At 48.3% G+C, this 26,209-nt stretch overlaps 1 protein-coding gene across 1 annotated transcript in view; it reads right to left on the minus strand.

Moving 5' to 3' along the window:
- Positions 1-26,209, minus strand: part of LOC138266081 (trichohyalin-like) — a 475,778-nt gene that overhangs the window by 233,965 nt on the left and 215,604 nt on the right. The window contains exon 16 of the mRNA XM_069214443.1: positions 83-346. Within this exon, the coding sequence (XP_069070544.1) occupies positions 83-346 (264 nt within the window). The remainder of the gene's footprint in view (positions 1-82; positions 347-26,209) is intronic.

Consider the following 26,209-nt stretch of genomic DNA (forward strand, 5'->3'; position numbering starts at 1 on the left):
ATACAGTTGGCAGGTGAACTGAAATGGGAGGACACAAACGTTTAAAAATACACGAAGTAAAGAGTCCATGTATGGTCCATACCTTTTCTTTATTCTTTTCTTGATGTAACTCTATAAGCCTCTGTTTGTGCTCCTCCTTCATCATATTTGTGGCAGTGATTTGGGCTTCCTTTTCTGCCCCAACGGTAGATATCACCTCTCGTAAACGTAAAAATTCCAGCTCCTTCTCAGATAGAATCTTTTCCAGCCCTGCAATTTTCGACGATTGCTCTGACACCGTTGAGGTCAAATCCATGATTTTCTTATTTAGCACTTTCTTCACTTCTTCAGCTTCTATAGACTGCGACTTCAAATTAAAACCAACAAAATATTTACAGCATCTGCCATGGAAAAAGTATGAATCTCAATTCAGCAGTTAGTGCATGCATAAAAACAGCTTTAATCATAAACTTCAGTACTAACATACATGCTAACATTGTGCAAGGAATATGTGCCCATTTTCCAATTATGTAAATTGATCGAAACTATGGTATTGGTACTTCTGTCGTGCTTTCTATCACCTTACAAAGTCTAAAACTCTTTGCCCGGTCGTCTTATTGCAATATTTATGAAGTGGATCATACCCCTGGCAATGTAATCTCCGAAGATCTCTGATTTGCAAAAAGTAATTGGCCGCCCATCAGAATGCATCGTTTGTTGGGTGGTGTCTGTGGTTTGGCTTATATGGGATATGTTGGGGAGGTGTTGAGGTTTGTTGATGCAGTTTCTGCACAGTGTGCTGAATGTTGTTGTGCATACGGATGGGTATGGCAGCAAGCTTGAGAATATATGCAGCTGTGCATTCTTCTTTTAGGGTGGGCAGTATCTTACTGAAACTACATTGCTGTGGATCAGTGGGATCCAGTATGGTAAATAGCCTTAGCTGAGCAGTGTCAGAAGAACCCAACCTTTTTAGATACTATTAGATCATCATGAGAGTAATTTGAGGGTTCCTCCGTTACTCCTTGGTACAACCAATTGAAAGCACTGTTAACCAATCAACGGTTGTTATTAGGAGTCCACCCAGGATCGACAAAGGAGAAACAGCAGAGCGAGAGAGGAGCAATAGAAAAGCAATACATCAGTGGTACTGTTAAACCACCAATGAGTATTGTATAGAGTCTAACCCTGAGTGACAGTCATGCAAACCCGTTCAAGGCACTATTAAGCCACACAAAAGTATTGGAAGGTGCAACCTCTTAGATGCACTGTTAAACAAAGAGGGAAATTATATTGAGTCTGCCAGGCAGCTGGGGGGAGTTATAGTTGGGCAAACCACTGGGAGAACTGTTAAACCACAAAGAAGTGCAAAATGGAGGCTACCCTGGAGAGACGGAAACGCAGCCCATTGGAGTTACTGTTAAACCACAAGTGGGTGCTATTTTATGTCTACCCAGAAACAATTTTACAATAATGCCAGAAAACACGTTTTCTGTGACAATTAAGCTCTACTTTTGAGTCTTTCTTGCTTTCTGTGCAAATACTATAAAGTGTTGATAGTTAGAGTTTCACTGGGGCAGACGTGGAAATCTGTGAGTGATTACTAATGGACCCAATATTAACAGTACAGAAATTGCTTTAGATGAAAATAACCTTTCCTTACTCTCACGTTTAGCTGCCTCCCTTCCACAACTTGTGTAACTCAAGAGTAGCAACAAAGTGAAAAATGCTGCCAAACTCTAAATACGAGCCCAGCTTCCACTACTAGTTCTCCTGCAGAAAAGCAATCAGGAGAACAATGAGAAAGGGGAGAATAGGCTACTAATATAACCCAAACTGTCCTATCAAACCACCTTATTAAGCACAGACATTCACAAACAAGTTATACACCTTTAGAATTAGTGGAAATATGTAATTCCTATAAGGACAGCAGCAAAGAGTAACCTAACTTTGCATGCCCTATCCAGGAATATCATTTTGATTCGGTCAGAAAAGGATGTGCCCCTCAAACACTCATGTGCATAGCAGTTGGTACAGCACACATGCTATGCTGTATACAGTAGCCACTTCTGAAAGCACACAGAGTATTTGCAAAACAGAACAGATCTATCTAAAAAATGGTTATTTGGTAATATTGTATTGGGGGAAATCTTTGATTTTCCCATGGGCTGGAATGCCGGGACTGCTGAGGCAGCGTGCGGCATCCATCGAGACACACGGCTTCAGGTACCTAGGGACTTTTTAGACAGAAACCTGTTCCCGCAGCTAGAGTGATTCCGTCGGGATGTACGCCACTGGCTGGCGCTCAAACTCACGTCAATGGGGAGAGCAGCCCACTTTAAAATGATGACCCTCCAACGTGTGCTAAATATCCTTCAAAATGCGCCATATAAAGTTCCCCAGACTTTTTCCAGGAGCTAGATCGGGAATTGTGCCATCTGCTTTGGAGCGGGGGTGCTTTGCATATCGCACTGAGCAAGCTGCAGAGGGGTGTCTATGAGGGAGGACTGGTGGCCCCAAACGTCTGGCAATACCACTGGGCCTCCCAACTGGTGGTAGTGAATGCATGGATACATGAGGACAGAGGAGCCTGCCTACCTGGTAGATAGAATAATCATGGGCCCTGCTGGTGGTTTGCTTCGCCTTCATCAGAGGGCACGGGAACGAACGTGGCCTTCCATACTTAGGCGGTGGTACAGGCATGGAGGGAAGCAGACAGATATTCGGGTTGGGAGGGTAAACTGACAGAGCTTACCCTGTTATGGAATAGTGAACTGCTCAAAGAGGTGGGTCGGCTGCAAAGCTTCTTGAAATGGGCGCTAATTGGCATAGAGAAGCTGGGGTATATCTGGGAGGACCAGGCATACATTACATTCGAAACACTACAAGCAGAACTCAAGTTGTACTATACCGAAAGATACAGATACCTGCAGGTGGCACATGCGCTTCGTTGCCACATAGTGGAGGGGGAACAGTTGCCATCGGCTACCCCACTAGAGGACCGGTTGTTATCGGACCCCCTGACCGAAAGGGCAATCTCGTTTTATGGAGGAAACTAATAAATAATGCTTCAGACCAGGTGGGAAAACTGCGGGCAGTCTGGGACCAAAATATATGGCAGTTGGACAATGAGGATTGGGTCAAGTCACTACAGAGTCCTAGGGAAATAGTGATCTGTACACGTTTCAGAACGGTACAACTTAAAATCTAACATTGGTATACTATTCTAGGACTATGCTGCATTGAATAGGGAGAGTGAGTACTCCAATGTTTCTATCCACATAGGGGATGCCCCAAAATCCAAGAATACTGGGGGAAGTTAGCAGGTATAATGAGTCGGATCACAGGCCTGGCGGTTCCTCTGGAGGCTAAATGGTTTCTACTGAATTTCACTGGTGAGGTGCAATGGCCCAGATACAAGAAAATCTGGTCAGCACTTGTAGCGATAGTGGCAAATCATAATATAGCTAGACATTGGGGCTCCCCATAGTCGCCTTGGGTATCAGACTCGGAAATAGACCTGGACTGGTGTCAAAGAGCTGAGCATGCACATACCTCAGTAGGGGGTGCCCAAGTAAATGGGATAAGGTATGGGGAGGATGGAATACCTACCGGGGAATGTAGAGATGTATGGCCCAAGGGGATACTGGCAACCGGTCCTTATCGAATGATAGACCTTGGGGACGCACAGGAAGCATAAAGGCACAGGGTATGTCCTAGAATGTTGTCCAGCAGAGATGTGCTGGCACTACCCCATATAATGTAAGAAATAATGTATCATGTAATAACATGTATAATTATTATTGAGCATTTTTCAATAAAAAGATTTAAAAAACAAACAAAAAGAAAAGTAGCCAATGCAATATTTCAACTCTCCTCAGGTAAGACCATCAGGCCTAATGTGCTCCTCTTCTCTAAACTATTGCCACACTTCACTGACATGTTTTGACAGGCACCAGAAGACAGCAAGCTGCCTCTAGACTTAGAAGGGGGCACATTTTGAAACCGGTAGGCCGTCAGACCAGTGTGCATCATACCAACCTAAAATACTAGTGAAAGTGCTTTCCAACTCCCACTTACCAAACATCCGCCCTTTGGTCCATGTTGAACAAACTGGATTTATAAAAGATCGATCCATCTGTCATAATATATCAGATATCGTCAGAAAACTTTCAGTCTCTTGTCCCACCTAAACCGGCCACTGCCTCCCTCTAGGTGGATGTCAAAAAGGCATTCAATTTGGTTGGAAAGAAGTGTTTTTCTCTGTAGTCCTTGAAATCTTGGCATTGGCTCCAAATTTCTCTTCAATGCCTATGTATCACACATATTTCGAATAGCCACGATTTGTCCTAATGGCATCATATCTGAACCTTTCCCACTTGAGAAAGGGACCTGGCAGGGTTGCCTGCCCTTCTTCTTGCTGTTTGTCTTAGTCATTGAATTGCTGTCTGGGATTCTGAGAGTGGACCATTTCCTAACAGACTTCTACTTGGGAAATGGGATTGAAGACTGGATCTTCCCATATGCCGATAATCTGCGTATTTATTTGGGGGACACCCAGAGTTCAGTCCCACAGATGTGTTGAATGCCCGATCGCTTTGGATAATTTTCTTGGCCTTAAAATTAACTGGTCCAAATTGATCCTTCATCCTCATCTAGGATCTGCAAACACAACCATCTTTTACCCAGAAATGATGTTGGCTCTAGGAGACCTCCAATATGTGGGAGTGTATAGAACACTCTTGGACGGCCCTACAAAGAGATCAGAATCATTGCCCCCTTCAATATCATCTAGGACCTGCAAACACAACAATCTTTTACTCTGAAATGATGTTGGCTCTAGGAGACTTCCAATATGTGGGAGTATATAGGACATGCTTGGAGGGCCCTACAAAGAGACTTGAATCATTGTCCTCCCAATTACCCCAATCCCTTGCTAAAGGTCCAAGAAGGGGCCCAAATATGGAGTGGAAATAGAAAAAAGAACCCAACGTGGTCAATGTCAAAGTGGTAGTTAATAACCTAAGTACAAGGCTACAGGAGGCATGATCTTTTACCTGTTAGGAACCTTGTCATTCTTCAGTCAGATTGGGTCCTTTTTTCTATTTCCACTTGAGATTTGGGACCCTGCTTGGCCCTTTAGAAAGGTTTTTTTCCTATCAGGGCGATACACATTATTTTTCGCAGTGACCGAGTTAATTTACTTAAGGTATGTTGCTCTCTAACTTCAGGGTAATGGCACTAGCCTCCTTGCAACAACCAATTGTTAGACAGTTTATGGGCCTCATTTCTTTACAGAAACGGGCTTTCACTTTCCCGATTTGCTATTATTTTCTCCACTGAACACCTTCTGGTTAGTCTTGGGGAATGCATCTTTTGGCATATGCTGATTCTTTCCGCTTGCATCAATGGTTTGAGAGTCTGGCTTCACTTTCCCGCCAGTTTATGTATACTTTCTGACACACAATACCGACGACAGGTGTGGCACTCACTGACACAAGGTGAACTCTTGGGGCACTTCAGTAGTATACTTTTTGTAGGAAGATGGTTATTTATATAGTATACCAAAAAGAGGAATGTTGTGGAAAGAGATTGTGTATCGCCTTAGAAGTGGACAGGGCTTTCTTTAAAAATCCCAAGTCATGGGGGTTGTACCGACCAGCAACTAAAATGGCCCCAACCTAGGGAAGCTCCAGTAACTCTCTAACTTAATCCCCCATCATCTATTCAGAAATCTGGCACAGTGTTACAAATTTTATTCCCCATCGACTCCCCGATGCGGGGGAAACCGTCTGAAATATAAATATCCTCAATTCTGGGGGCAGAGGGAAGGAAGCAGCGCAAGTTTGGCTGGGCATAACCGAAAGAAGCCTGACTCTGCTGGAGGCCAACCCGGACTGAGAGCGTAGTAGCTCAGGTCAGCCCTGGGAGTGGCAGCCACGTGTGTGCCGAGGGGCTGATAACACCAATGACCCCCCAGGACCTACATACACGGAACTATAGAAGAGCCAGGAGGTGATCCGTAGAACCCCTCAGCGGAGGGGAGGGACCCACAGCTCTGGCTGGAGCGTGCATCGGAGGGCGCGCTGCGGGAGAGGCCACACCTGCCTTGCTACAGGACAAGGAAGCTGAGCCTGGGAGATGGGGGGATGCTGGAGCTTTGGCGTTGGCGGGTTGTTCTTGCCCGGTAAGACCATATTCTGTGTGGAGAGGCCTTGAGGCTGGTGGGCTGAGTTCCCTGTGGCCTACTTGTGCTCAGTGGTCGGCCGGATTTCCCTGAAGCATGGTGACAGGCCTGGGCAGGGCCCTGAATGAGTCATTTGATGCCCTGGACTCAGTGTAGGAGGCTGGCCTGGTTTGTAGTGGGTACCTTGGGTACTTACACCTTATACCAGGTCCAGTTATCCCTTATTAGTGAAGTAGTAGTGTTCTAGCAGCTTAGGCTGATAGAGGTAGCTCTAGCAGAGCAGCTTAGGCTGAACTAGGAGACATGCCAAGCTCATGCAATACCACTCATCGTTACACAGTACTTATACACAAGTAAAGACAATACTCGGTGTTACCAAAAAATAAAGGTATTTATTTGGGTGAGACAGTACCAAAAATATCTTAGAGACAGTACTCCTTCTGGAGGTAAGTATTATACACAAGGTGTACACTAGACACCAAAATAAGGCAAGTAATTAGACATAGGATATTGCAAACAATAGGAAATACTATAGAATGCAATGGGAGAAAATAGGTATGGGGCAACACAAACCATATACTAAGAAAGTGGAATGCGTATAACCAATTCCCCCCTAGACAATTGTAGTGTGTGCAGTATCGTTGGGAGAGTAAGAATACAGTAAAGGTAAGTTACCCCACCCCAGAAAAGCAGGAGTAAAGCACTGCAAGTTTCCTTAGGACACACTACACCTCGTGATATGGATTATTGCATTAACCAACCAAGTCTGCAAACAACAGCTGCGGATTCCTGGACCTGAAGCCCTGCAAAATAAGGGGACCAAGTCCAGAAGTCGAAAGAAGTTCTAGGAAGGGCAGGAGCCCCTGCCAACCCAGAAGGGGGTGCAAAAGAAGAGTCCTCAGTTGGATGAAGACTGCAGGAATGCACCCTAGGAAGATGCCAGCAGGTTCCTGCATGATGCAAAGTATGCCCCACGACGTGAAGATGGATGCAGACATGATTTTGTGTTGGAAGTCGCCAACAAGCCTTGGTTATGACAAAGTTGCGTTTTGCATCAAAATGGCGCTGGCTGGACCCAGGAGGGACCTGGGGGCCTCAACTCTGTGTGGATAGGAAGAGGGGGCTCTCAGCACTTTAGAGAGCCCTCAGGACACCAGACAGCACCTGCGGGAGTCCCAGGACACTGCAAAGAAGGGTCCCACGCTGCCGGAGGTCAACTCAGCGAGTTGAGGCTCGCAGCATAGAGTGCTGGGGACCTGGGCCAGGCTGTGCACGAAGAAATTTTGCAAATAGTGCACAGAGGCCTCAGAAGGTGAGGAAGACGCAGTGCACAAGGGTACTGTCGCTGTCAGGGAAGGCAAGGTCTTACCTCCTCCAAATTGCATCAGCAGGACCTCTGGACAGACTGTGTCAATGGGATCCACCCTCTGTGTTTCCAGGAACACGCTCGTCGCTGTGAGAGGAGTACCGGTCGTCGACTTGGCACGTGCCTGCGTGAGCAGGGGAGTGACTCTGTCACCCCACAGGAGATTACTTCGGTCCTTCTGGTGCAGGATGAAGACAGGGAGTCCTCAGAGCGTGCACACTGTGGAAACTGTTGCAGTTGCTGGCTGGAGCTGAAGTTGCAGAAGAAAAGTATCCTGTGTGGATACTTTGTTGCTGTTACAGTGGTTCCTGGAGCAGGCTGCGGTTGATCCGAGGCCAGAGGATGAAGTAGTAGTTGCAGAGGATTCTTGCTGGAAACTTGCAAGTAGAATCTGAAGAGAACCCACAGGAGAGACCCTAAATAGCCCTGAGAGGGGGATTGGCTACCTTATCAGGTAAGGACCTATCAGGAGGGGTATCTGACGTCACCTGCTGGCACTGGCCACTCAGAGCCCTCCAGAGTGCCCCCACGCCTTGCAAAGCAAGATGGCTGAAGTCTGGGACACACTGGAGGAGCTCTGGCCGCCTCCCCTAGGGTGGTGATGGACAGGGTAGTGGTCACTCCCCTTTCCTTTGTCCAGTTTCGCGGCAGAGCAGGGGACACACTTAGTAACTGTGCACCTAACCTTCAGCAAGTGAAGGTTAGACATATAGGTGACTTATAAGTTACTTAAGTGCAGTGAAAATGGCTGTGAAATAGTGTGTGCACTATTTCACGAAGGCTGCAGTGGCAGTCCTGTGAAAGGGTTTGTCTGAGCTCCTTATGGGTGGCAAAAGAAATGCTGCAGCCTATAAGGATATCCTGGAACCCCAATGCCCTGTGTACCTAGGTACCATATACTAGGGACTTATAAGGGGGTCCAGTGTGCCAACTGAAATTGGTAAATGAAGTCACTAGCCTATAGTGACAAATTTAAAAGCAGAGAGAGCATAAGCACTGAGGTTCTGATTAGCAGAGCCTCAGTGACACAGTCAAGCACTATACAGACACACACATTAGGCCATAAACTATGAGCACTAGGGTCCTGACCAGCAGGATCCCAGTGAGACAGGCAAAAACATACTGACATACAGGTAAAAATGGGGGTAACATGCCAAGAAAAATGGTACTTTCCTACACTCCGCAGACCCTGAAAACTGCTGCTCTGAAGGAAGCCAGGAAGATAGAAGGACCATTGTTATTCAAAACAACAGGGCACATAGGGGAACATGATCACCGATGCCCTCTCGGACTGGCATGGCGGGCGGCCAGCTTTTGGCAGTGCACACGTGGGAGCCGACAACTTGGCCACTCTCCTCCTCCCTTCAAAACCACAAGCTCTCACCAGTAGGGGCAATACCTAGGAGCAGCAGAACAGAATACCCCAGAAGCTGGGCTGGAGTGTGCTGGAGTTGAATTCTCCCTTGCTCTGGCAGAGACATTGGGAGTGTGGAGGAGCAGCTGGGACGGCGAGGTTGGGGGCCATATGTGCTGGAGGAGGGTACTTACCACTACAGCGTGCTTCAGGAGGAAAATCCCTTTTAAGGTGCCCATAAAACACTTGTGTTGGCTACTGGTGTTGGGACTGCGGGATCGCTAGGGCCCACTTACATTTTTTTAACTCTGTCTCTCTGTATTCAGGTAAACGGAGCGCCTGAGTAGTGACCTGCAGGGCACGATGGTAAGTGATAAATCTTCCCTGACAACGGCGCAACAGAAGATCATCAGGTATGCTAAACAAGGGGTCCAGTCCGACAATGGAGGTGCAGCTACTGGGGCCCCAACGGTGGAGGATTCTGCTCAGTCAGCCACCATTTTGCAGGTCATTCATGATCTAAAAGTCACTATGGAGGGCAAGATGGGAGAACTCAAGGTGGACTTAGCTCTGATTTGGCAAGATCTCCGCAACACGACCCACAGGGTCATTGAGGTAGAATGCCGCCTCTCCGAAACAGAAGATACAGTGAAGACACAAGAAGAACAGCTAGTGAAGTTACAACGCTTAGTGAAACAATTAGAAGCTAGAGCTTGAGATGCAGAGGGACGGTCCAGAAGGAATAATTTATGAGTGGTGGGCATTCCTGAAGGGGCACAAGGCAGCACTCCAACTAAATGTATGTGGGACTGGTTTGCCACTTTGGTCCCTAAGGAAGAGGTCTCGGCATGCTTCATTGTGGAGCGCGCTCACAAGGCCCTGATGGCCAAACCTCCAGTGGGTGCCCTACCAAGACCCTTCATTGTGAAAATACTTAACTATGCAGACAGTGACGCAGTTCCCAGAGTGGCAAGGCGAATGGACCCTGTGTTATTTCAGTCTGCTCTGGTGACAATAGTCTCAGACTGCAGTCTGGAACTGGATAGAAGAACGTCTAACCCGGCAATCATCCCAACCCCCTGTGCGAGAGGATGGACACAACGAAGGTTCAAAAGAATGGCACACATGGCTCTCCAACAAAGTCACCAGTAGAGAGGGAAATGGGTGAGCTCATAGGAGGAAAGGCCCACCAAGGAGTAGAGAGACGAACGAGTTACTTACCTTCGGTAACGACTTTTCTGGTGGATACATTAGCTACCTGTGGATTCCTCACCTGATGAATACTCCCATGGCGCCAGCATTTGACGGAAATCTTCTTACTAGTCTCTGCACGTCGACGAGGACGTCACTCTAGCCCACGCGACGCCGTCTGACGTCATACAGGCAATAAGAAGTCCTCGCCGACGTGCCGATGACAGTACCAACATTTTTTACGTGCATGAGAATAATAATAATAACCCAATGCAATGAAAGAGCAAAGCAACATCTCTTAATATTGTAAATCACACAACATTGCAATAAAATAGCTGTAGATTTAATATAACCTTTTTTTTTTTTTTTTTTTTTTAAACAAATAAATATATTTATACATACGAATCATGTATATACCCAATATATATATAGATTTATATATAAATATACACATATATACAAATATCATACATGCAAAATGTATTGCAACTTTGAAGACCAAAAGGAGCACACTCAAGGATTGCTTGGAGAGACCAAAAAGGCAACGGGGAGGCGGGTGGGACCGTGAGGAATCCACAGGTAGCTAATGTATCCACCAGAAAAGTCGTTACCGAAGGTAAGTAACTCGTTCTTCTGATGGATACAACTACCTGTGGATTCCTCACCTGATGAATAGAGTCCCAAAGCAGTACCACGCCCGGCGGTGGGTGCCTAAATGGTCAAACCAAGAAATCCTGCAGCACTGACCGTGCAAAATGACCGTCCCTTCTGACCTCAGAGTCCAAACAGTAATGTTTCACAAAAGTGTGAAGGGACGACCAAGTTGCGGCCTTGCAGATGTCAACCACAGGAACACCCCTGGCCAAGGCCGAAGAGGCCGACTTAGCTCTGGTGGAGTGAGCTCTAATGCCCTCAGGCGGATCCTTCTTTGCCAAAGAGTAACAGATTTTAATGCAAAGAACAACCCACCTGGAGAGTGTTCTCTTGTGGACTGCCTTTCCTCTCCTCTTGCCCACGTATCCGACAAACAGCTGATCCTCCAGCCTGATATCCTTCATTCTGTCGATATAGAAGCTCAACGCCCTTTTTGGGTCCAGGCGATGTAGTCTTTCTTCCTCCTTTGAAGGATGAGGCGGAGGATAAAACGTGGACAAAGTGATTGTCTGAGCCAAATGGAAGGGTGAAACAACCTTCGGAAGGAAAGCAGCCTTGGTCCTCAACACCACCTTATCCCCATAAAACGTTATATAAGGGGGTTTAACCGATAAGGCCTGCAACTCACTCACTCTCCTTGCAGATGTTATAGCTACCAGGAATACTGTTTTAATAACCAAATACCTTAAGGGGCAAGAATGCATAGGCTCAAAAGGGGACCCCATAAGGAAAGTCAGGACCAAGGACAAATCCCATTGAGGCATAACGAATGGTTTTGGAGGATATTGATTCAGAAGACCTTTCAAGAATCTGAGAACAATAGGGGATTTAAATAACGATGGTTGGTCTGGAAGACAAATGAAGGCTGACAAGGCCGACAAATAACCCTTAATGGTAGCTACTGCACAACCTTTCTGCGCTAGAGACAGTGCAAAAGACAAAACATGTGACAGATGAGCATGTAAGGGATCAATCTGTCTCTCTCCACACCACATAACAAATTTAGACCACCTATTAGCGTAGATAGATTTAGTGGAGTGTCGCCTGGCCGCTAAGATAACATCCACTACATCAGGCGGGAGAGAGAAGGAACTCAGGTTGCCCCGTTCAATCTCCAAGCATGTAGGTGCAGACTCTGGAGGTTGGGGTGTAAAACCTGCCCCTGCGACTGCGAGAGGAGGTCTGCCCTGAGAGGGAGACGGAGCGGAGGGCACAGTGAGAGTTGGAGAAGGTCGGAGTACCATACCCTCCTTGGCCAATCCGGAGCTATTAAGATGACTTGGGCCCGGTCTTGGCGAATTTTCCTCAACACTCGAGGAATCAAGGGTATGGGGGGAAACGCGTAAAGCAACTGGTCGCACCAGGTTATCTGAAACGCGTCCCCCAACGCTCCCTGCATCGGATACTGGAGGCTGCAGAATAACGGGCAATGCGCGTTCTCCCGAGTGGCAAACAGATCTATCCGAGGAAACCCCCACATCTGGAAGATTAAACAGACTTGATCTGGATGGAGACGCCACTCGTGGTCTGCCGAGAATTGGCGACTGAGACTGTCCGCACGTACATTCAAGACCCCGGCCAGATGATTTGCCACCAAGCAAATCTGATGGTCCTTTGCCCAGGACCATAGCCGAAGAGCTTCTCTGCAGAGAAGGTACGACCCTACTCCTCCCTGTTTGTTTATGTACCACATCGTGGTAGTATTGTCCGTCAGGACCTGTACCGACTGACCACGAAGGGATGGGAGGAAGGCCTTGAGAGCCAAACGTACAGCCCGTAACTCCAACAGATTGATATGAAACACCTGTTCCTCTGGAGACCAAAGCCCTTTGATCTCCAGATCCCCCAGATGAGCTCCCCATGCTAGGGTGGAGGCATCCGTTATTACTGTGGCCACTAGTGGCGACTGCGCGAACGGCTTCCCCTGTGAAAGATTGTTGCCCGCAATCCACCACTTCAATTCCACAGCAGCATCTCTGGAGATCTTGACAGTACCTTCTAAATCTCCCTTGTGTTGAGACCACTGCCTTCGGAGGCACCACTGAAGAGCCCTCATGTGCCAGCGAGCATGCGTGACCAACAGAATGCAGGAGGCGAACAGACCGAGCAGACGAAGGACCTTGAGGACTGGAACTACCGCTCCATTTCGAAACATTGGAACCAATTCCTGAATATCTTGAATCCGCTGAGGCGGAGGAAAGGCTCGACTCAATGTTGTATCCAGTACTGCCCCTATGAACAGGAGGCGCTGAGAGGGCTCCAGGTGAGATTTGGGCACGTTCACCGAAAAGCCCAGGTCGAACAACAACTGGGTTGTTGACTGCAGATGATGCGACACAAGCTCCGGGGACTTGGCTTTGATCAACCAGTCGTCCAAGTAAGGGAATACTGCTATCCCCTTCCTTCTGAGCTCCGCCGCAACCACTGACATCACCTTTGTGAAGACTCGAGGTGCTGAAGTAAGACCAAACGGGAGGACCGCAAACTGATAGTGCTGCGACCCTACCACAAACCGGAGATACTTCCTGTGCGACTTGAGTATCGGGATATGAAAGTAAGCATCCTGCAAGTCGACAGACACCATCCAATCTTCCTTGTTCAACGCCAAAAGCACCTGTGCTAGGGTCAGCATCTTGAACTTTTCCTGTTTGAGGAACCAATTCAAGATCCTCAGATCCAGGATTGGTCTCAACTGACCATCCTTTTTGGGAATCAGGAAGTATCTTGAGTAACAACCTCGACCCTTTTCCTGCTCTGGGACCAACTCTACCGCGCCCTTTGAAAGGAGGACTTGAACCTCCTGTTCTAGCAACAGGAGGTGTTCTTCTGAACAATAAGATGGGCGGGGCGGGATGAGGGGCGGGAACTCCCGAAAGGGAAGGGCGTAGCCTTTTCCCACAATGCCGAGAACCCAAGTGTCCGTTGTGATAGACCTCCACTTGTGGAGAAAACGCTGTAATCTTCCCCCTACAGGAGAGGAGTGAGTGGGAAACGGTGGAAGCCTAAGGCTGCTTCCCCTGCTGCACCCCTCCAGAGGACGAGGAAGAGGCAGAGTGCTGTTGAGAGGCTCCTCTGGTACGGACCCCACCCCTCCCCCTCCCTCTAAATGACCTATAGGGGAGGGAAGAGGCGGGTTGCTGGAACCTCCCCCGAAAGGAAGAGGAATAAGAGCCACGCCCAAATCCCCGAAACCTCCTGAAAATTCTAGAAGAGGCAGAGGAAGAAGGAGCTTGCAGTCCTAACGATTTGGCTGTGGCTCTGCTCTCCTTAAATCGTTCCAAGGCCGAATCTGCCTTGGCTCCAAACAGTCTGTCCCCATCAAACGGGAGGTCCAGCAGGGTCGACTGCACATCCGCAGAGAACCCTGAGTTTCGGAGCCAGGCCTGTCTTCTTGCCACCACAGCCGTGCCCATCGCCCTGGCCACCGAGTCGGTCGTGTCCAGCCCAGACTGGATAATCTGGGTCGCGGCAGCCTGGGCGTCCGAGACCACATCCAAAAGACCCTGGGGAAGCTCCGTGAATGAAGACGAAATATCATCCATCAGCGCATGGATGTACCTCCCCAGAATGCACGTGGCGTTGGTGGCCTTCAACGCCAAACTGCATGACGAAAATATTTTCTTGGACTGCGCATCCAGTTTCTTGGAGTCTCTGTCTCCAGGCACCGTCGGGAAGGAACCAGGCGCTGACTTTGAGGAACAGGAGGCTTGCACCACCAAGCTCTCCGGCGTAGGGTGTCTAGAGAGAAAGCCAGGGTCAGATGGTGCAGCTCGATACCTCCTGGCCACAGCCCTATGAACGGCCGAGGAAGACACCGGCTTCTTCCACACCTCCAACACCGGATCCAGCAAAGCCTCATTAAATGGCAAGAGAGGCTCAGCTGCAGCAGAGGCCGGATGCAATACCTCTGTCAGCAAATTCTGCTTTGCCTCTGCCACCGGCAAAGGCAGGTCCAAAAAGCTCGCTGCCTTCCTCACCACAGCATGAAAGGAAGCAGCCTCCTCCGTATATTCCCCTGGAGATGAAAGGTCCCACTCAGGGGAAGTGTCCAGCCCACTGGCTGTATCCAGACCATGCAGTCCGTCTCCAGAGTCCTCAATCTCTCCCTCCTCTAGGACTCGCTGGTACTCTTGCTCTTCTAAAAGACGGAGAGCACGCCTCCTCGAATGAAGTCTCTCCTCGATACGCGGAGTCGACATGGCCTCCGCCGACGTCGAAGAACGGCGCCGATCTCCAGAAGCATCTGACGCCGCGTCCGGCGCCACAGGCAGCTTCGGCGCCGAGGCAGGAGCCGGAGGACGAGGTCTTGGAGCCGATGGACCAACCGGAGTCACAGGGCAAAATCCTGACTTCGACGGAGGGGCAACCTCCGGGGCCGAAACATCCGAAGCCACCGGAGCGGCCACCGACGCCGGCACCGGCGCCGAGCCCACATTCCCAAAAGGGAGAAAGGGCATAAAGGGTGCCGGCCGAAGAGGCGCAGGATCACCCAACGAAAAGGCCAAGGGCCCCGAAGGACCAGCCGGAGCAGCTCCTGGAGCCATCTGCTGAAAGATGGTATACATCGCATTAAGAAACGCGGTACTATCGGCTCCAGGAGTGGGAAAAGCCGGATACTGGGGTGCCTGGATCGAGGGCGACCCCGACGCCGGCCTCGACGTCTGCGACGCCGGAGAAAACACAAGAGGCTGCACCACCTCAATCACTGACGCCTGACCAGGTGAAGTCGGTGACGCCGGAGAGGGCAACGGCGTCGATGGATGCGGCGTGACCGTGGGGCTGACCTCCCAAGTCCTCCGACGCCGAGCCGAAGGTGACCTCGAATGAGACTCCTTGCTGGAGTGACGTCGTGAGTCTCTACGGCGCCGGGAGTCTCGATGACGCCGGTGAGACCTTGGCGAAGAAGACTTCTTATGATGTTTCTCCTTCTTCTTTGACTTTGCCATGAATAACTTGGCCTCGCGCTCTTTGAGGGCCTTCGGATTCATGTGTTGACATGAATCGCAAGTCGAGACGTCGTGGTCGGAGCTCAAACACCATAGACAGTCGGAGTGAGGATCTGTAACTGACATCTTGCCCCCACACTCTCGACAGGGCTTGAAACCCGACTTCCTCTGAGACATTGTTACCGCAGAGAAGACTACGCAGCAGACAATACACTGTAACCACGAAGGTAACAGTAACTCCCTCGAAGATAACCGTTTCGAATGCACGGAAAAAAGGGAACTGTCATCGGCACGTCGGCGAGGACTTCTTATTGCCTGTATGACGTCAGACGGCGTCGCGTGGGCTAGAGTGACGTCCTCGTCGACGTGCAGAGACTAGTAAGAAGATTTCCGTCAAATGCTGGCGCCATGGGAGTATTCATCAGGTGAGGAATCCACAGGTAGTTGTATCCATCAGAAATGGCCACTTCCCTGACTAGCCCGAAGCTACAAGAAGATGCTAAGGAACAAGGGCTGCCATCAGTTTCACAGCAAGACAACTGACTGTGGCATTAGAGATATATTTGTACTGGATTGTAGAAGGGAGAATGAGGACCTTTGTTACTGCACATGTTAATGGTTATGTCCCCAGACATGTTAGGGAGTACAGTTGTTGAGGAGGGAGGGGTTTGTGTGTGTGTGTGGGGGGAGGGGTGATATCTATCACAGTTTAGCCCCAGGTATTTCTGGTTGGCAAAGTATTGGGAGGGAGTTGGTGTGGAGGGGGGGAAACAGGTGGTTCATGTGGGGGGGTTGTTCTTTGAAGGTGAAGGGAGGAGCACAACATAGACACAATACACACACTGGCAGATGTAATATATTCATGCATTTCCCAGTGGTGAATACCATGACATTTTGGGCCAACAGGCTACCCTCTATTAGATTGGACACCCTGCGGGTCTTATCCTGGAATGTAAACAGCCTGTTAGACAAGATTGAAAGAGGAGCGGACATTAAATCAAATCTGAGAACTGAGGCAGATATTGTGTTCCTTCAGAAAACTCAATGGGAAATAATTGTACATTTCTGGCCTGCAGGGGACACTCCCAGGCCTATCACACAGGCGTTCACAGAGGCTCCAGGGGCACAGCCATCCTGGTTAGAAAATGTACTCCATTGGTGGTTACTAAGGTTTGGCAATGTAGGAAGCTGGCATGGTGTGTGGTGAGCACCTATGGTGTTATAATCTTATACCAGGTCCAGGTATCCCCTATTAGTGAGGTGTAGACAGTGTCTAGGAAGCCAGGGCTCTCTCTGGATGATCAGCCAAGACTTTTCTAGGAGACATACAAAGCTTATGCAATACCACTACAGTCACACAGCACTTACACACATGAAAGAACCATACAGTGTTGCAAAAACAAACATACTTTATTATAGTAACACAAATAATGAAATACTGAATAAGCAATACTCCAGTAGGAGGTAAGTAAACACACTATTATGTACACATTAGAAGTCAGTCACTAGCATAGAAAGCAATAGCAAATAGTAAAAACAATAGCAAATAGTGAAGACGTTACGGGGAAACCAAACCATATACTAAGTGATACGTGAAAGGCAGTCCCCCACCCAAGGAAGTGGAATCAGTAGAGTGGACTCCAGAAGGCACCTGGCTCAAACTCCAAAATGACCACTGGACAACGGTCTGCTGGTCTGTTTCTCAAAATTTTATGCAGGGGACTCTGGTTAGCTATGTTTCACCTGTAGCAAGCAGGGAGTCCCTTCTGGAACCACTTGAAGCCAGGCAAAGTCCTTCTTGTGGTGAAGCTCAAGTGTGCAGCTGATGCAGTCTTTCAGAGTGCAGTGTCCGGGTGCAGGACAGGGGTCGAGCAGCGCAGTCTGATGTTCTTCCTTGTAGGGACCTGAGGTACGGGTGCAGCTTTTCCATATTTATCCTTGTTCCGGGGGTCAAAGGAAAGGGGGGAAGAGGGGCAGGGGGCGACTGTCACAGACAGGCTCCTTCCCCCTTTGATAACCGCTTCCTGGGAAGTGTGGCAAAATTCAATCTTAGGGAGCAACATTCCACAAAAATCCAACATGGCTGAAACAGATTTTTGGAGGTTAGATCTGGCTGAGCCCACCCACTGGTGTGGCTAAAAATCCTAAACACACCCTTATCCTGACCCCTCCTAATTTAATCAAGAGGGCACCTAATTGTCTGGGGTTGCAGGAAATGGGGAGGTCCTAGGCTGCTTCAAATGTCCTTCCCTGCCTTTGAAGACCAGTTTGGGTGCTCCCTCCCCCATCCTGTTTCACCATCTGCTGAGGCAGATCCCCTCCCCCAGGCACATCGTTTGTGTTCAGCCCAGGCCACTTCACACTTCATCAAGGCAGCCTTGATGAAGTGTGAAGTGGAAAACACCAGCAAAAAGTGACAAATGAGGGGGAAAGGTTAGGGGATCTCTGCAATCAGCCCTGTTTCCTCATAGTGATGGACAAGGGAGTGGTCACTCCCCTTTCCATTGTTCAGATTTGCGCCAGAGCAGGGACCGGGTGTTCCGTGAATGGTGCAAATCGGTTTATGCAAGGAGGGTACCAAATGTGCCCTTCAAAGCATACCAGTGGCTTGGGGAGGCTACCCCTCCCAAGCCATGTAACACCTGTTTCCAAAGGGAGAGGGTGTTGCCATCCTCTCCCAAAGGAAATCCTTTGTTCTGCCTTCCTCTGCTTGAGCTGGTCAAGCAGCTGGAGGGCAGACACCTGTCTGAGGGGTGGCAGCTGTGCAGGCTACCTGGAAAGCCCCAGAAGACTGGTAGGAGCAATGTTGGGGGTCCTCTATGGAGCCCCCAGAGTGCATGGAATCATACAACCAATACTGGCAGCAGTATTGGGGTATGATTCTGACATGTTTGATACCAAACATGCCCAGGGGTTTGGAGTTACCATTATGTAGATGGACCTGTGTCCATTACACGGATAAAATGGCTTCCCTGTACTTCCGAAGTCTAGGAGAATGGAGCTGGAGTTCATAGGGGCACCTCTGCTCATTCAGGGGTGCACTCACCCACAGGTACCTGCACCCTGCCCTCTGGGCTAGGATGGCCTGCCATAGGGGTGACTTACATTGATCTGGTGCAGTGACCTGGACTGAAAGGGTGCATGCACTTTGTCACGCAGACGGCAATGGCAGGCCTGCAGACACATTTTGCATGGGCTCCCATGGGTGGCACAATACATGCTGCAGCCCATGGGGAACCCCTGATGCCCCAATTCCCTGGGTACCTAAGTACCATATACTAGGGACTTATAGGGGGCACCAGTATGCCAATTGTGGAGTGTGCTAAGTCCTGGGAAACCAAATTTAAAGGGAGAGAGCACAGTCACTGGGGTCCTGGTTAGCAGGATCCCAGTGAACGCAGGCAAAAAGTGGGGGTAACCATGCCAAAAAAAGGGTACTTTCTTACAGGCAGGATGACCAAGGTCGATATGTGGTGATCACTGGGACCCTTCAGGGGCTACCCATATCGATAATTTGTGTTTATGCCCCACCCCCATTAACACTGAGTTTCCTGGCTATGTTGGGAGACTTGATTGAGGAACTGCCAGAAGTCCCATGGATTCTAGCGGGGATTTTAACAGTGTGACTGATGTGCGCCAGGATCGCTCTAGGATTGGAGTGGAAGAGGGGGCAGATCCACATATTAAACAACCTTTGTAAACAGTTTGAACCGGGTGGATCTGTGGAGAGTAAACCATCCTGCGGAACGGGGCTATACCTAGAATAGATCACTTTTTTAAATGCCGGCTAGAGACTGCCAAGAGAGTAATGGGGATTAGGCATCTGGCACGCTGGCTGTCAGACCATTCGCCAGTGGAACTCACATTGTCCTGGGGCATGAGAGGACTGAGGGCTGGATGGCGGTTAGATAGATGGTACCTCCAACAAGTAAAAGTTCAATGCAGATAATCAGGACTCAGTTTCCTTACGCAGAACATTATGGGAAGCCCAAAAAGCCACTCTGAGGAGCCTAATCTTCAGCTATGTGAAAAACCACAAAAGAGAGGAGCAGGCAGAAGATCCAAACCTTAAAGGAGAATATTACCGACCCGGACAGTCGATACGCTGTCTCGGGTCAGGAGAACGTATTACAGCATGCCCTATACATGCAGACCCTGCTATGGCAGGAACTGACAAGAGGCGCGCGCAGCCTGGAAGGCCGAGCATAGCAGATTCTATCAATGGGGAGATAAGGCCAGCAAGACTTTCCTCTGGCTATGTATGCCACAACAGGTGCTGGCCTCAGTGGAAACCTGCAGATGCCTGATGGGTCTAGGGAAGTGGGTAGTGAGTCTATCACACAGGCTTTTGTCAATTACTATAAAGACTTATACCAAGTGGACCCGCTGAGCCCACAAGAGGACCTACCTCACTTCATGCAGGACTTGTCAGTCCCCTGTTTATCTCCAGAGGACAGGGACACTATGTCCAATATAACGGCTAAGGAATTGAGGGCAGCCTTGGCTCAGTTATGATCGGGTAAAACCCCTGGCCCCAATGGGTTTCACCCCCGAGTTCTGGTGCTTAGTGTGGCCACATGGAGGCCCAACTGTTGGAGATGTTTAGAGAAACAATAGAGAAGGGAGAGCTGCCCTCAGACTTTCAGTCAGCAGATACTGAGGTACTACCCAATCAGACACAGATAGAACGCGATGCAAGAATTTCCAGCCCATTTCGCAGTTAAATACTGAAGTGAAGATGTAGGCCAAAGTGTTGGCAAACCGTTTGGGGAAAGACACTTGGTCCAGCTGGATCAGGCCGGGTCCATGCCAAAACGGACCACGCGGCACAACTTACGCAGAGTACACAATGCGATAGCCCTCAGCAAGTCGGTGGGAGAGCAAGGGCTTGGATGTCAGTGGACTTCTGGAAGGCCTTCGACTTGGTTGATTGGGCATACATGTTTGCTCTACTTGAACAGATGCAGTGGTCCCAAATACATTGGTTAAGTACACCTCCTCAACACAGATCTTTAGGCCGGGGTTCGCATGGGGGGGGTGGGGGGTGAGTAGTCTCTGATTGTTTCCCAGTGAGGAGGGGCACACGTCAAGGTTTTCCCTTGTCCTGGCAGCTGTTCGCAATCGAACCTCTGGCTGCGTGGATCTGTATTGATGCCCTATACAGAGGCTTTCAATGGGATGCTTCACTAAGTGATAGGATATCGCTATACTCAGATGACGTACTCCTTTACCTTGGGGATCCAGAGACGTCACGATGCAGGGCACTGCAAATTCTTGATCTGTTTGACACAAATTCGGGCTTCATATCAATTATCAGACATTGGTCATCTACCCGATTGCCTCATGCCCGATAGACATGGAGTGGACGACAGCCTGGAGGGTTTCGATACTTGGGGGTGTTCACCACCGGAGACGCACGGTGCTCCTTCGAGAGAAACACTGTACTGCAGCTAGACCGGATGGCGAGGGAAATTAAGTTCTGGATGGCCCTCCCGCTGTCCCTTTTGGGTTAATCAGCCATATTTAAGATGCTCGTGCTACCGCTACTGCGTCTTCTCTATCATCTGCAAAACAATCCCTACCCGCTCAACACAGCCTTTTTCAAGAAGGTGAATGCACACCCACGTATAGCTCTGAAGAAATGCTGCTGCCTGACATTTAAAGGAGGTATAGCTACAGCTGATATCCATCTGTATTGTTGGGCCAAGCATCTTATGATAATTAATGATTGGTGGTTTGGGGGATTTGCGGACCTGGCCTATGCTATGGAAGGCAGAGTGATGGCATTGCAGGGCTTGCCAAACTTGTTGTATGGCAGCGAGGTACACCAGGATTTGCCTCCTGTCGACTCAGGTGGAATTGGAGATAGGGGTGGCAGCTAAGAAAGCTACTGGCTAGTTGGGTAAGCTGATGTTGGAGAGACAACTTTTGGGGGGGCATCTGCCTTCCAAAGGTTGCGGTGTTGTGGGGCTTCCCAATGTGGGACACCATAGGGATATCCACCTTGGGCAACGTCTTAACCAATGGAATACTGAAATCCTTTCAAGATATGCAGGAGGAACATACCCTCCATCGAACACAGTTCTTTAAGTATTTACGGCTCTGTTATGCTCTGGCACCAACGCTCTGGATGGCTCAGGGCATGCCATGGTTTTCATCACTAGAAGCTAAACTCCTCCATCTGACAGACAGTGCAGTCTATAAATTGTCCCAGATATATAGGATGCCGTTGAGAAACCTGCCCGATCCAATGGAGGCAGTCCATAGAGCATGGGAAAAAGAACTGGGGGAACTTGATGACGACAACTGGAGGGAGGCACAAGAGGCACCTAGGGGAGCAGTCATAGCCTTCTAGTTCCAATATATACAACTTAAACTACTCCACTGCACATACTACACGAGAAAGAGTCTTCATTGAGCAGGGCTTATATCGGATGGCAGCTGTTTGGAATGCAAAAATGAACCAGAGGATATTTGGCACACACATTTTGGCATTGCCTCGCCCTCTCTCTCTTTTGGGGAGGAGTGTTGGGAAAGATGGAAGGGGTACTGCTATTGGAAATTCTGAGAGACCCCCAAGCTGATGCTCCTGCACATTACAAACGAGTTATGAGGCACTCTACATCAATGGGGTTTTTTATGAATGGGACTCAAACTTGCTAAACAAGATATTGCAAGGGCCTGGAAGAGGGTAACTGCACCCTCGGTTGGGGTATGGGCCATAGGTATGGATCACTGTATGGACCTCGAGCAACCTATATACCAAGCATATGGATGCCCCAAGAAACATGGTAAAATATGGAAAGGCTGGGCGGAGATAAGGGGAATACAGTTGTAGCCCTGCCCGGTGAGACCTTGGGTGGAGGGTAGCTTGAGGGAGGCACTAGATGCCGCAACACACCACAGAAATGATAGGGTTTAAGAGATAGGGTTGTGAGGGACTGCCACATGGTCATGAACTTTTCCATGATGTTTACCTGGGTTTTTATGGAATCAAGATATTATCTGGCAATATTGTGTTGCCTATGTCTAATACAAAAACTGTAATGTGTACAATACTCCAGTGCCCTGTTTATGAAAATTCAATAATAGTTTTTTTTTTAAAAACCCAAAAAACCCAAGTGCTGTATCTGTGGTAGGGAGGTCAAGCAGCTTAGGCTAATTAAAGGGGAGTGTTAGACATTTGCTGCATACACACAGTCTCCAAATGACACAGACACAATAAGACAATACACACCAATTTAGAAAAATAGCAAGTTTTAAAATATTTATATATTTTTTTAACACCAAGAACTTCGTTATTGGGTAAGTACTTTTTAAGTTAGCAGCAAATACACTTGCATTGCCTTTAATGTAGTAATGTTATCCTATGGAGAAAGAAGCATATACTGCATTAGTGTACCAGGCAACTACTTACAGGACTGTTCTTCTGGAGTTAAGGTAAGTACAGGGCAAGGTCCAAGGTAGCTCCAACAGGTCACCTAGGTAGGCACTAGGGTGTCCGAGTGCAGAGTTGCTTTTTAGCGTCAGGTGTCCTATTCACTTTCATGGGAAATGGTCCTGGTGAAAAGAGGCTGCAAGTGGGGACTGGGTGACCAGTCTGGCTGAACCCAAAGAGGGGCTCAAGCAAAGGGGGTCTTCAGCACGCAAGTACACCGTCAGTCCACAGCAACTCGGGCTGGAGGGCATATGTGCAGTGGGACTTTGTCCGGCGGGGTCTCTTGCTGGAGTCACTCGAGCTTAATTGGGGGCTCAGCTTTCAATGGTCTTGAAACCTTGTTGGCACCACTGGCCACCTCAACTCGGGCTGGGGGGCCTCGGGTGCTGTGGTGCTCCCAGGTGTTGGGTTTTCGTGGTTTAAGGCTCTCGCTGTTTGAGTGTCCTGCAGAAAGAAGCTGTAGACAGGGAATGGGGGTCTAATCCAGCTAAACCCAAAAGGGGGGCTCAGCTCTGGGGCATCTCTAGATCTCGTGGGCACCGCTGGTTCACTCCTCCTCGGGCTTTGAGCCTCAGATGTAGTGTTGCTTTGTCCGATGGGGTCACACTGACAGAGACTCTGTTGTTGGTCTTAGGTGCCTGCAAACATTTAGGGAAGCAGCTCCTCTACTCCAAGGGTGATGTGGTTACTTCCTGAAGTCCTGGCAGCCTTCCCAGGCTTTTGGAGGCTGATCAGCTGCCGGACGAGCCATCTTTGGTGAAGTTGTTGAGGACAGCAGGCAGGCCGGCAGGGATGGCACAAAGTCAGTTGCTGTTCCTCAGTTCTTGCAGCTCTTCATGTCCTTTTTCTTCAGTCCAACAAATCTGAATTCCTGGTTTCAGGGGACCACCCAAATATTAAATTTAAGGGTGTTAAGGGGAGTGAAGGGTATTAGCCAATGAGCTACTTCCCCTTGAGGTCACTACACAGCTATCATTAAGATGGCAGAATTTCAATAGAGTGGGGCACATAAAGAAGCTAACCTTAGGGGTGTGACTGGCCCGGTAGTTCACCGAGCCTCCTTGCATATCTAATTTCCAACCTGTCCTGGTACCAAATGGGCCTCAGAACACGGGGTGGCATCTCCCCGGTCTGGGGGAAGCCGAGGTCACATATCAAAGGCAGCATGGACTTTGAGGTCCCTGGCCTTGCAATGCTAAATTACTAGCCATCCTGCTGGGGGAGGTGTGAACACCTTCCTCCAGCACAGGCATTGTTTCTGGCCTTAGAGCGAGGGCTCTCACTTGCAGGGGGTCAGAAACCTGTCTGTGGTGGCGGACTGGATTGTACAAGTCAGTAAGCACACTAGAGGCCTAGTAGGTTTGACGGGCTACCTCTAAGGTACCCTTTGGGTGCATGTATTAATAAATCCATCGCTTAAATTAGTGTGGGTTTATTAATACGAGGTGTTTGATCCCAAACATCATAGGTTTTCAGTGAAGTCATTATGTAGCTGGGAAACTCATTCTGACCAGTGCCCAGTACATATCTTAAAATGGCTTCCCTGTTCACCTGTAATGTCTAAGAATCGATTTAGACATCACAGAGGCATATCTGCTCATGCAGATATGTCCTCACATGTAGTATTATGTAGCCTGCCTTAGGGCTGTAAGGCCTGCTGTAGGGGTAACAAATATATTGCATTTAGTGTCTGCAGACATGGCACACAGGATATGTGCCATGACGTGTTTTCACTTTTGTTTGCACCATGTCACGCAGACTGCAATGGCAGCCTGCCTGGGTGTGGTGAGGGGTTCCTAAGGCTGGCACAATACATGCAGCAGCCCTTAGAGACCCTCCTTAGGGCTCATGTCCCAGCTACCAGGGCTACCATTTGCTAGGGACTTACAGGAGTGCTGAAGTTATTGCCAATTTAGGTACAATAGCAGGATCCCAGTGCACTGCTGTCAAAATTGCATCAAATACCTAATACCAGGCAAAAAGGGGGAGTGAAATACATGGCAAAAAGTGGGGTCGACCATGTCAAAAAGGGGCACTTTCTTATACTTTTGATTGCACCTTTTGTAAGTGTGAACACATGGCACTTTGTCTTCATCATGGTGACTACGGAGGTAAATAAGGGAGCTAAATGTCTAATCTTTAGTCCCACATACTGATTTACCTTCTTATTTTATAAAATATCAGTTCCGATTGATGTGCGGTGCCTACTCTGAAATGTTTTCCGGATTCCTGCTGTTTTGGGGACCTGTATGTCTCCCTTTTTCCTTCTTTATTTTTTTATTTGATTTATACTTATTGATGACTAATGTTTTACGTTTTTTCTGTGATTATATTCATACTATGTCATAGCTAAATGAGATTACTGAAATATATAAAACAATACTACTTGCTGGGTTGTCTTTTTGAATTTATGACAATGTCTCTACATGCTGTGCATGGCTTTATACATATTTTCCTATTGTTCGCATTTGTTGACTTGCTGATATTTATTTAGTCCCTTTAAAAATACTGTTTGTAACAGATTTGAATTTCTTTTGATTGGTTTTGGGTTGGGTTTTCCTGGATTCACAAATTAATGGGCTGCTCTTCTTCTGGTATTTTTCCATTCATTTATTTATTTTTTTCATTGTGTGATGGGCTTATGGCAATGCAAAATGTGGCTCAATGTTACCTCATATTTTGTCTAATAATTTCACTATCAACCTTGAGAAAGCCCCAGGTCTATGCGCCAAAGGGGGAATGGGGGTGGTTGGAGAGAGGGGTATACGCAGGTTGGCTGTTTCATTTACACCACAGTTCCGCTTGGATAATTTCAAGAAAAAAAATAAAGAATAAAGACTTATTTTACTTTCAATCCTTGACTTTGTCTAAACTGAAATCCCAATTTGAAGTGCTATTGTATCACTTAACTCGGTCCGTTTTTCTCCTATTGAACAGATTTTAATGGGATAGGGTTTCCCATTCTAGGGACATCTGAGTTTAACCTATTCTATCCATTGAACTGGGACAAATCTCTGGAAGCTTGCTTCTTGGAATCTACATAAACAAAGTTTATCTTTACTGATACAAAACTGCACTATCTGAAGTACTTTAT

Source organism: Pleurodeles waltl, chromosome 11 (genome assembly GCF_031143425.1).
Source record: "Pleurodeles waltl isolate 20211129_DDA chromosome 11, aPleWal1.hap1.20221129, whole genome shotgun sequence".
Lineage (NCBI taxonomy): Eukaryota > Metazoa > Chordata > Amphibia > Caudata > Salamandridae > Pleurodeles > Pleurodeles waltl.